Source organism: Erithacus rubecula (genome assembly GCF_903797595.1).
Source record: "Erithacus rubecula genome assembly, chromosome: 9".
Taxonomy (NCBI): Eukaryota; Metazoa; Chordata; class Aves; order Passeriformes; family Muscicapidae; genus Erithacus; species Erithacus rubecula.
The window spans coordinates 15,142,877-15,154,887 of NC_136660.1; the positions used below are offsets into that span (position 1 = coordinate 15,142,877).

A 12,011-nucleotide genomic window follows, 5' to 3' on the forward strand; every position below is an offset into this window, starting at 1 on the left:
CCGGTCAGTTTTCCCTACCTCAAAGGTAAACAGGCTATGCAAACAGATTTCATTTTCAAAAATTACATGACTACTGAATTATATATAAACATAATGGGGGCCACTACAGACTGTTCTTTCCAGCCTCTCAAGCTTGGAGGCTAACACAGAACACTTTTCATCTTTCAGACTGAGTTGGTTCAGTCATAGCCCAAATATACTTGCCTCAGAAGCCAGTCTTTCCACAGACCACAAAATGTTGGATACAATACCAGCAGATCAACTGCAGTTTTTACTTCCAAAAAGAGAATATAAACTTCTCTTTTAATAATACTGTATTAACAATGCTGGTAATTAGAACAACTGTATGACCATGCCTGTTAACCACAAGGAAACCTATTTCACATATGGGCTATCATTAAGTACAGATGACTAAAACTGCCCCATGAGACCAGGCCCACACACACACAGTGTCTCTCTGACAGAGACTGGCATGGCAAGTTTCAAAGGGATTCTGAAGCCTTCTTGTGAGGAATCTTTACAAAATAGGAAATGAGGGGAACCAATTCTATGGTATAATTTATACTCTAAAGCATGAGTTTCAACTCACATATTTTATCTTATCTGCTACGTCCAATTCTTAGCAAGCCTAAAGCGAAGGAAGGAATTAACTAGATCTTGTATGAATAACTGATCATTACTTGAGTTTCTTTCTTTATTATTAAACTTCCTCCTGTTTTTCATTTTGAAACAGGATTTAATTATTCCTAGAGACATTTATTATTTTTATATACTTTAATTTCATTAATCTTGTCTTCTCTAAACTACTGTTACAGCACCTTCATTCTTACTATTCCTCTGGCTAAGCATTCCTGATCTCTAAATATTTATATGTTATTTCTTTTTAATTTCTTTTGTGATATCTCAAATCTATTTTCCAAAATCTTTCCTTTGATAGAATATGTAAACTGTTTGGCCTTCTTATCTTTTGTCTTCGAAGACATACTTAATCCAATTTCTGGAGAGACCCTACACATTTTTTTTATATACAGTAAGTTAAATTCTTCTACCCCCAAATTTAACAGATTTGACAAATATGTGCTTTCTTCAGAAAAAGCCTTGTAAGTATTTTTTTCTAGTTCTCATCTTAAATACTCTTCTACAGACCACTCAGTCACTGAAAGAGAAATCACTAGAAAAGGTATAGGTATCTACTAGTTTATTAGCCTAAGATTCATTATTCCTGACAAGTACTCAACATTTTTGTGATGCTCTTACTCATTACAGACCTTGAAACAGAGATAGCTTACAGCCAAATGGGAAATGCCTATGATTTTCCTCAAAGCCTCGAGCCTATATGGTTTTCTTCTGACACCCTAATCTGCTAAACAAATTGACACCTCCAGAAATAGCTCCTCCAAAATGCCACTAGTTAGAAAAAAGGAAAAGTACAATAGATTTCTTGCAACATTTCTAATTCCTAATTTTGATTGCTAGTTGTGAAAAGATACTTTCTTTTTCAAGTCACAGCTTTTTGAAAAATAATTATTTCTAACATATACCTGGATTCTAAGTATAGCCAAGGATTTTAAAAACTTGTTTTTTCCCTTAAACAAAAGGGCTAACAAAAGCTACACAAATCTCATGATTTCCAGTCTCCTGATGATTTGCAGAAATTTTTCACTTCTTTGCAATGCTAACATTTCAAACCTCACCTTCCCTCTCAAGGGTGAGACAGTGTTCTTTTAAACTAAGTATTGTACCTGACAGAATCTGAATGGGCCAATTCAGGTTTTGAAATCAGACTTCAGAAAGCATTAGTCACAAGTCAGGTTTTATCTATGAATCTGCATGCATAAGGGATTTCTGCTAGGGTTATTTCTTCATATCCTATTTATGCTTCTGGAATGCTGCCTACAAATAGATTGGGAAATGTCTCACCCACCTCTGCCTGAACAATCAGGCACCCAAACTTTGAGATAAGTATCCATATTAAATGGGAACTTGGCACAGAAGTGACACAGCACAAACACTCCCACAGAAAGGACACCATTTACCTATGAAATTAGGTGCAAGAGAAGAAGTGTCAGAGTTGAGAGATACAGGAGAGCCCTTCAAAGGAAACCCCAAGGAAGGAAAGTAACCTGGAAAGACAGAATACACCAGTAAATCAAGCCTGAGAGAAAGCACTGAGAGACAGCTTTTCCAATGCAGCAGTTCAGAAAATATCTCATATACAAAATTCACATAATCTACCATCTTTTTCCTTAAGCTATACTCCCTCTCTTTTACCATGCACAACATATTACAAATGTAGTCTTTACACTAACACAAGTGTTAACATTTTCATAAAGCAAGCTTATGTAAAACAATATACAGCCTAATTGTTACTGGTATTCAGGTAATTGTGTTTGCACCTTCAGCTGCATGACCTCATCTGAAGGAAACCAAAGGACTGGGGCAAAACTGTTCTGGTTCTTTCAGTATTCTCATAGCAAGAAGCAGCTATTTTCAGTTAGCACAACAGCACTCCAGTTCTGGTCCTCAGAAAGACTATCATCACCACCATGGCATTCCCATGATTCCACTCAGAGTCAGGGCTTGTCACATAAACTAGATGTGAAACGCTCCCTGACTAAGGATGGCACTGGCTCCCAGTATTTCTCTACTCAGTCCCCAAAGCAAGTTATTTAAATCAATCCCTAAGACAACTACTTTGAAATTACAGAACAACATTGGCAGTTTTACCTTTACCTGCCAGTGTTTCCTAAATTCCTGTTTCACAAAATTAACTATTTCTGCCCTATATTAAGCAGCTACAATAGGTCTTGCCACAAAGACTTGCAGTAAATATAATTGTTGGAGGTGGTGGTAGAAAGGATAATTGTCATTATTTTTACTATCACCTGTCTGCTGTCTCTGATAATGTGTTGTTTGATTCCCTCTTCCACAGGGATTTTATACTCAGCAGCCACTGACAGGTCAACCTCTGGCTGCTGAATTTTACATTTCTTTCTTCTAAAGACAGGAATCCTAAACAGAGGGCCCAAAATGCACAGCCTGACAACTGAGAGTTCCTTAAGACAGGCTGCTAAATCCAGGGATGATGGTGTCAGAAAAAACGACGGAAAAAAATCCCCACAAACTGTGGATGGCCTTTGCCTGATAATAAAAAAAAAGTTCATGTGACACTAATTGAGTAGTGCAATACAGGTTTGTTGTTCAGATAAGACTACCCTGTTGCCCTCAGTATCACACCACCTTTCAATCATTACTGGCACAAAATCTGCATTTTTAATCTGCACAAGCTTACATGAATGTTATCAAGGTATCTAGGTATGTCCTTACTGAGTTGTCCCAAAATTAAAAAAAGCAAACCAGAAATAATCTAGAAGAAAAAAGTTGATTTCCTTAAAAAGCAATGCTTTTCAGGCTTGCAAAGTTTGAAAATTCTTGAAGTATCTGATAGAAGATGCCCATCAGTTTCTTTTCACAAACACCCTAATCATTCTTCACATTGCTGGCAGCTATAATTAGCTGCACTGATGCAACTTTTCCATATCTGTGGTAATTTTTGTTCTTCGTGAATCCCTTTCTCTCCCTCACTAAAGCAAGTCAAATTTCTCCCTATTCCTTCCACTGGACAGAAAACACAATTTAGCTCCTGGATACAGTGAGCAGTCAGAGTGCTCAGTGACTGAGCTCTGCCTCTGTTCTCCCAGGAAGCACAGTCTCTTTCCTCCACTCAGAAATGATTTGCATTACTTTCACAGGAATTCAAACCCCTCGTGAAATTAGTTCAAAACTCTCAGATTAAAAGTGCTGTTAGAAGAGAGCATGGGAGGAAGAGGATTATGGAAAGAAAAAGAAGATGAAGCACTTGAATAACCTATTCTTTACCACACCACACTCAACCCTTTTACTACAGTACTCTACTAACTTTAGACAAAAATCCAACAGTGCAATTATTCAGCACCCAAATTTCAGTCCCCCACTTCTATTAGTTTCAAGACAACTAGAGACACTTCAATAGTTTTATCCTTCTCATTGAGTCTGGGTTAAAATTTGAGAAGTTGCAAAAGACTGAAGATGTACTTGCAAGTAGGAATACTATAGAGATGATTAGAATGACCAGCACAGTTCTAATTACCTTAAAACACTCATCTGAAACCTAAACAAATATTTTTAAGTCCATGCTGGGCTAATTTCAGCAAAACTGAATTCATCTCTGTGATCTGAAAAGGCAGACATACTTGCATACAAAGTAATAGTATTTTCTCCTCTACATTTCAAATGTTAAAGCCACTACTGATTTCCCAAAGCAATTAATATACTTGAAAACCAAGACTTACAAATTTCTTTATTAAAGTCAGCTTTTCTTATGAAAACAGGAAAACAAGAGTTGAATTAGTTATACTTTTTAACAGATTAAAACAGCATAGGACACGATCCTGCAGAATCAGTGAAATTCTGGACTACATTAGCTTGCCACATGTCTACAAACTTTTTATTGAATTTAAAGACATTAGAGAAAATAGCTCCAAAACCACTTTCTAGCTAGAGTTGTACATCTTAATCTTTTAGGATGGAGTACAGAGCTTTCTATATAATAACCTAAGGCAGTCTCAATTATAAATCTTTTACAGCCCATACCTGCTGCCTCTCAACATAACCTCTCAACATCAAGAAGACTCTTCTAGTCATGTGCTTCAGTAACATAGGGACATGGACATAGAGAAAAAAGCAGGCTGCTTGTCAACACGTTAATTTTATGACCCACCAAAAGAAGAGTAAGCCCTACTACACTAGACAAAAGACAGCACAATAACCTCAGAATATGAGATGACATGATTTTTAGCATCACTCAAATTACATAGAGAAAGAAAGATAATCACTACCACAAAACCCCAAAGATTACAATAGGCTATTGTGTAAGTATACAGCAGAAATTGCATGCAGACCGTAATTCGCAGGTTTCCAATCAGGAAGCATTGGCTGAGCAGTACCTTGTGGAGGGACTGGCTGTTGGTATCCTGGCACTGGCCCATTGTAAGCTCCGTACTGCGCCTGAGGAACCCCTGGCAGTGACTGTCCTCCGTAGGCAGGCTGCTGGTACCCCTGATAGCCAGGCTGAGGTTGCCCGTAAGGAGGCCCCGTGTGAGCTTGCTGGTTTACACTCATTGTGTTCACATCCCCAAACTAACCTCACCTGCAAAAAAGGGGGGAAAATTACTTTTATTAGATAAAAAACCAAACTGGTCAGCTTCCCTACAGTTTTCAAGTAAGTGAGAGAATCTAAGGTATTTGGGAAGATAAAACATTAATGGTAACTTACTGTTGCACAGCAATTTTTTCAAGTAAGATAAATGCTTTACAAGAGCTATTTAAAACAGTATTTTCAGAAACTAGGTTTTCTAATCAACTTTGTCAGCATTTCATCCTGGTAAGACCTGTGATCATCACCTTAAATAGAAATACCATCATTTGCCATTCCATAGCAGATTATTATCAAGCTTCTTGAGAAAACTTTCAAATTGCTTCCACCTCACAGAATCAGACCAACAGAAAATAGATTTCATGATATAAACAAGCAATTCCTTAACATAACACTTCAATAACACTGAACAAGTTCAGCTATCACCTCTGTGTTAGTTTACTTGATCATGCCTCCTTGTTACAAGCAGCACACTTCACCATGCACAAAGGCAACTGCTTGAAGTGTTTGATAGAATCTTGAACAGGACTACCACAGGGGGCTATAGCCTTTTTTTTTTTCAGCAATAGATGATTTAAAGTCCTTGCTATGTACGTACATTTCAGAAAACAAAGGTATTCCAAAAGCAAAATTTTCACCTAGGAAAGGTGTTCAAAATGGAAAATAATTATAAGCAAAGATGGCACTAAAGGAGTTATACCAAAATATAAGACCCAAAACAGAGTGCCAGATACAGGAGAGACATTTCATAGCAAACTTTTGCAAGAAATCTTGCTCAACAGACAGATTCCCAACTCCCCTAACTAACTGTATAAAGAGACTGCCTAGCTTTATAACAAGAAAAGCAGAAGTGTTATTTTTAGACTCCAAACCAAACAGGCAATTCTTACAATAGCAAACAGGCAGTTAACCCACAGTGGCTTTCATTTGTGGAGAATCAAGGAGATTACTTCAGGGGCAGGAGATTCCCTCATGGAGTGTTTCTCATAAGAATATTTTACATCCCCTGTACTTCTTTGGACACTCCATGTTACTATTATCCTCTTTAGCTAAGCTTACCTACACTAACACTAAAGAAACATGTTTAGGGCAATTAAATTATTTACTAAAAAACATCCATTTATATAAAAATGCTAAGCAAAGGTAAAATAATAACTAATGTTGCCCTCATATTTTTCTCTAAACTCTATGATGAACTTGTGTGCTAAAGATGCTAAGTAAATCTTAACACAGAGGAGACAGAGGTGCAACAGCCACCAGAAGCAAAGCCCGACCAGGAATCTGTAGGTATCAAATCAATTAGGTATCAAATCAATTAGGTATCAAAGCCCCAGGCTTGTTTGCCTACACTCTGATTTGCACATGCCAAACAACGCTAAGGTTGGTTTTTCACATTACCAAAAATGTGATGCCAAAAAATTATATCAGCAACTGACACCATAGTTGTACAGCAAAGCTACTAGAAGAACTACAGCTCTGTAAAAATCATCCACATGAAGAAATTCTTTCATACATATAATAAAGGAAATACATATATCACAATGAGGAGATCTAATTACTTACAAAAGAAAGCTAGCACAAAACATAAATACAACATTTAATTTTCTATAGCTAGTAAATATGACAAATGTCAATACTAAGATTACTAATACTTACTCTGAAACTAGGTTTTAAACTTTAATGAGAGGAAATACATGAAGTTCTACATTTTTATTCTCCAAGCTGTACAAAGGCAAAGATAGGGCTTTTGTTTAGAAAAAGATCTCCTCTTAAATATTTAAAGGTAATTTGCTCTTGAAAGTTAACATGTCATTTGCAACAGCTTACAAGAGCATGACAGAATTTTTCATCAGCCCACAGTGGTTTTAAACATGATCACCCTCTTGCTGTCACATTTATAACGTGTAATCTCTAAAAATTCTGGTTTCCCACACTACCTTTGACTTAGTTCTGCAAAACAGTCTAACCTGCAGAGCCATGTGGCCAGGAAGTCTGGACTTTGGGACCTGCTCCCTTCCCAAGTTCCCTGAAAGGTTAACCTCTTCCTGCCCAGGCAAGCAGTCAGTGTCACCGCACTGCAATCACAGACCTACTCTCAGCCACCTCCTGCTCTGTATAAACAGTAAAGCAAGAGAGTGCCTCCAGCAAACGTGGGAGTATGGGGAAGGAAGAACACATTGAGAGAACTCCTCTACCTGCACATCTTGGAACATCTGGGCAAGGTTTTCTGACAAGGAAGGAGGGCTGTGTTCTCTTCTTCCTGCTCCTTCTCATTGGATTGCACGTGAGGAACCTGGCTTCTAGTGTCCCTGCTCCTACAAACAGGATGAGCTGCAGAGTAGCAGTATTCCACAGGACAGCTCCTGAGCTACAACCACTAGGACACTTTGCACAAGTTAGACCTGCAGAAAACCCTGAAGAGATCTAATGTTCAAACTAGGAATTACTACTGGGCAGATGAATCTTTCATGTTTTTTCTCCTGTTTTTCTAAAGCACAATGGGACAAGAACTCCAGCATGTCCCTTTCAGAAGTAAACCACCTCTCACCTACTGCTGTGAGTGTATACTCAGCAAGTGATCTTACCTGAGGATATTTTACTACTCCCTTTTCAGCCTTCCCTCCCTCATGTGAATATCAGCATTTCCTGCCTGAGCAGGTGATATCTGTCAGCTTGCTGCTCCATCCAAAACACCAAAACTGAGAGTTAGCTGATTAACTGCACATCTTACAGAGAAAAAGAGTTTTGAGATAATCTCCTACACTTTTGTGGAAAAAGTAGCCATATCTTGTTTGACAGTTCCAACTCAATGTCCCAACTGAAAGGCAGATACACCTCAGACCTTTAGCTAGCCCATGTGCCAGCCAGCACAGGTTCATCTCCACCACAGCACAAGCTGATGCTTTCTCTACACTGGCAGGGGGTCAAGGAAAGTGACTTAAAGAACAAGCCCAGTGCTGAAGCTGTGGACTAGGCTGCTTCATTATTTTTGTGCCCAACTTGCTCTGAACATAAGGCTTGTGGCATACTTGCTAATCACTGATGTGAAATACCATAAGGCAGGATCAAGAGTATTTGCCTCTGAGAAGGTGGAAATTGTCACTGAGTCCTTTTTCCCTCTTCCCCAGTACAAGTAACTTGTACCAAACATTCATTTTGCTTCTACTCAAAAAACACCTCAGTATAAATTAAACCTGGACACTTGAAGAGATATGGAGAAAGGGAGAATTTTGTGCTCAGTCTTATGATATAAAGGGTGGCCGGGATATGAAGAATGACAGAAATAATACATATACCAGATGGGGAGAAATTGAGATAACAGGTCATTTCACTGATAAAAATGCTGAGGATATTCCTTTGCATGTAGTAACACACTACCAAAACTAAGCCAAACATAACACTTATACATGGGGTTGAACATCATATTGCTACTCAGCAGTTACAATACACAAAGCTCAAACAGGCAGGACTGATGCTAGAGAAAAAAATCCTACGAAAAATAGTCATTACCATAACCAACAGTTTTTCTGCAAAGCAGGAAGCATCACTCTATACCATTTTCTGTTCCTCTGTATAAGGACAGCTGACCTTGAAGTTTTGGTCTACACAGTTACAAAGCTACAATTACACCAGAAGGCTGTTGTACAAGAGAGACAACCAGTGAAGATCAGTAATAAACTGATGGGAGGAAAATACACAGGACTAATGTGAGGAGTGCAGAATATCTACATTTTTTACAATAGCTTCAAGATTACTTAGAATCCAAACAAATTAGACCAGAGCGAAGTTTTTATGACACACTTTAAACAAATCTAGTAATTCATATGAGCTCATTTCAATGAGCAAATCTCCCATATCACTGAAAACTTCATCTTTTTTTATAGTCTGCATTTACTGCTAACTCCCTTTTGAAACTGAAAAGCTTGATCTCATCAGTTCTTGTTCACTTTTGAAAGGAAAGGCATACAGCAAAATTACTGATCTTCAGAAATGTGCTAGTACCTTTTTTACAGATCCCAAAGAAAAAGCCTATTTATTTCAACTTCTGAGGAGACTGATACTTTAAAAAAAACCCACTCAAACCTACAACAACAAACAACCCAAGACAACCACATGGCCACCTATGTTATCCTGAAACTGAAGGAAATATATCAATTTAACTATTTAATTTTAATTTCCAAAAGATGGGATAGAAGGAGAGCACCGGTAATTCAGCATATTGTCTACAGTACTTCTAATGTTTCTGTTCTGCAACTTTCTGGAAGCAGCAAGGTTTTGCAATTCTTACAAAGACCTGGGCTCTGGAGCAAAGAACACTCTGCAGAAAGGGAAATGTCCTTGCTTTTGTTTCATCAACAGCTTTACTAGGTCTTCTATGAGCATTCATAGAACACTTGGTTCTTTTCAGATACAGAAAATTACAGGATGGTTTTGTTTTTTTCTGTAGAAAATCCTGGAAAAGAAACTCATGTCCTAGAAGTCAGAAACTGCCAACTAATCTGTAAGCTCACAGGCCATTGTAACAAATGCCTCCCACACATTTGTCCAAATCAACCCAGATGGCAATACTGGAATCAACTCTGATCTGGTTGTGATGTGACACTCTTCTCTTCTTGCCTGTGCACTCTCAACTTGTTACACCACAGGTAACATTTTCTTCATCTATGCATTATGAGCTAAGAAACATTTGTTTTAACGGTTCCTGAAAAGTATAAGACAGCGTTCAAAGTGAATCTAAGGTGTGATCATTTCTATATTCTTCCAAAGAAGGCCACACTAAACCCAGTCTTGTTAGGCTGATTCATCATCCTGGGCAAGGTACAATACAGTATACAAGTAACAAGAGTGAAAGTGATTAAAAACTGAATACAAAAACCCCAGCTTAGTCTTGACCTAACCTTCAAACTACCACTACCTTCCAACCCTTGCCATTACCACCAGATTTCTACTTCAATAAATTTTATACTCTGTTGACTCAAGTCTCCTGGTGGGACCGATTCACATTTATATCTCTGTAAGAAAGCTCTAGGAAAATATTTGAAAAATGCTCTGCTATGAATATGGCTTCTGAAGAGCAACCCCATGGAGGCAAAAGTCACTGACAACACAGCATCAACAAAATCACAGTGAAAAATCTCACTGTTTCCTAGCTACTTCCACACACCTGAACATATATGTTACAATGAGTGAAAGTACTCTGAATCATTTTTGTGAATCTTGCACAAGCATAATTGACTAGAAAGTCACATGAGCAGCTTCAAATTTAGGGAATGGGTCAGAAGGACGAAAAAAATAATGGGAATATATAGAATAAGACTAAAAACCAAGTTTTCTTCACATACATTGTAACACTGGCCATCTCTGTGCTCTGACTTCCTCTACACAAATACACATTACACAATTCCCATCACTTGTAAGAAACAAAAGTCAGAATTAGCTTTTCTTAGTGCCTACTGCCAGTTTATACTCTTTTAGCGCTATTTTAACAATGAATCTTGCTGAACATATAAAAACAACCTCTATCTTCACAATTTATCCCTATCACAGCTTTTCAAACCTAAAGAACAAGAAACATCTACCTCTCTTCTGCAGAGACCCAGTTGTTAATTACTGTTGGTGACTCTTTGTACCTTGCCCTTCCTTAGCCAACCATCAATTCTCCATCTGATTTTTGACCCTCCTTCTGATAGTAAGTGTTACATGAAGATTTTTCCTACCCTAGCAGGAAAAAACATTCAAAGACGTACAAGCACCAAACCCCTCATCAAAGAAATAATCCTTTAAATAGCTGCTCATTGCTATAAACCAGCTTTCAAGCATGAAAATAGAACCTGGAGTGTCACAGCATATTAAGAAGCAATTATATACTCTTTATATTGATGTCCACTTCACAGTCTGTCTACAACAACTAAAGAATTCTGAATGGCACAGCTTTAATCCAAAAAAGGTAGCTCCATTAGAAAGAACCTGTTCCACAAGAAAATTGATAAAAACGTCTATGTTTTCACAGACTGTATATATGTGATTGAAATAAGTCTCCTTTAAAGAGGAATGTCTGGAAGTTTCAGGCTACCTACATTTCTATCTGTTCCATAACTGGAACACCTACTCTAGGGGAAGAAAGAAAGAAATAAAGCCAGAGTTCCCTAAATTTACTCATGAAAACTTCATATTAATAAAGAGCAAAGACTTTAGTACAAAATCAGTGGTGATCTCTCATTAAAGTGATGTGATTTTACACTGCATGTAAAAACAACAAAAAAAATTGCATGTTATATCTCAGATAGTGATTTCTGTCCAACATTCCTCACAACATTTGGTAAAGTTGACTACAGAATCCTATTTCTAGAGCCATACAGAAATGGATCTAGACATACTTTGAAGGCATTACAACACTGATAGCTAACAATCAAATGAGTACCAAATGGAAAAAAAAAATCTGTATTTTCAATGACAATACAAATATTAATTCCTGTGAAGAACTTCTGTCATAGGTGTAAGCAATTCTCTTATGTCCCAGCAACCACTTCAATTAGCCAGTAAGTTTAAAAAGAACTTCAACTACAGCCTAGTTTGGATGGTTTTGCAGTCTCTCTCAGAGATCAGTACATAAAAAAACCAAAAACCAAATCTGAACTAAAGGAAACTAAACTTCAGCATACTCCACCAAAAACATTTCCTAAAAAGAGAGAAAGAAAATTCCAACAACTGAAAATAAAACACATTTAAAGCACAATCTACGTGGAAAGCAAGAGTCCCATCTTGCGTAACAACCTTTTCAAGACTACACTTGTATTCCGATCATGCCATCTCCTTT

The 12,011-nt window shown here is 37.5% G+C and overlaps 1 protein-coding gene across 10 annotated transcripts in view; it reads right to left on the reverse strand.

Moving 5' to 3' along the window:
* The window catches only part of SEC24C (SEC24 homolog C, COPII coat complex component), a 38,214-nt gene that overhangs the window by 25,447 nt on the left and 756 nt on the right, over positions 1–12,011 (reverse strand). For 5 of the 10 annotated variants that reach the window (XM_079312800.1, XM_079312793.1, XM_079312795.1 and 2 more), the window contains exons 2-3: positions 4,986–5,188; positions 2,037–2,123 (exon numbers count right to left, since the gene is read on the reverse strand). In XM_079312800.1, the coding sequence (XP_079168926.1) occupies positions 2,037–2,123; positions 4,986–5,160 (262 nt within the window). In that variant the 5' untranslated portion in view covers positions 5,161–5,188. The remainder of the gene's footprint in view (positions 1–2,036; positions 2,124–4,985; positions 5,189–12,011) is intronic. The other 5 variants (XM_079312794.1, XM_079312802.1, XM_079312799.1 and 2 more) reach the window with 1 other exon arrangement.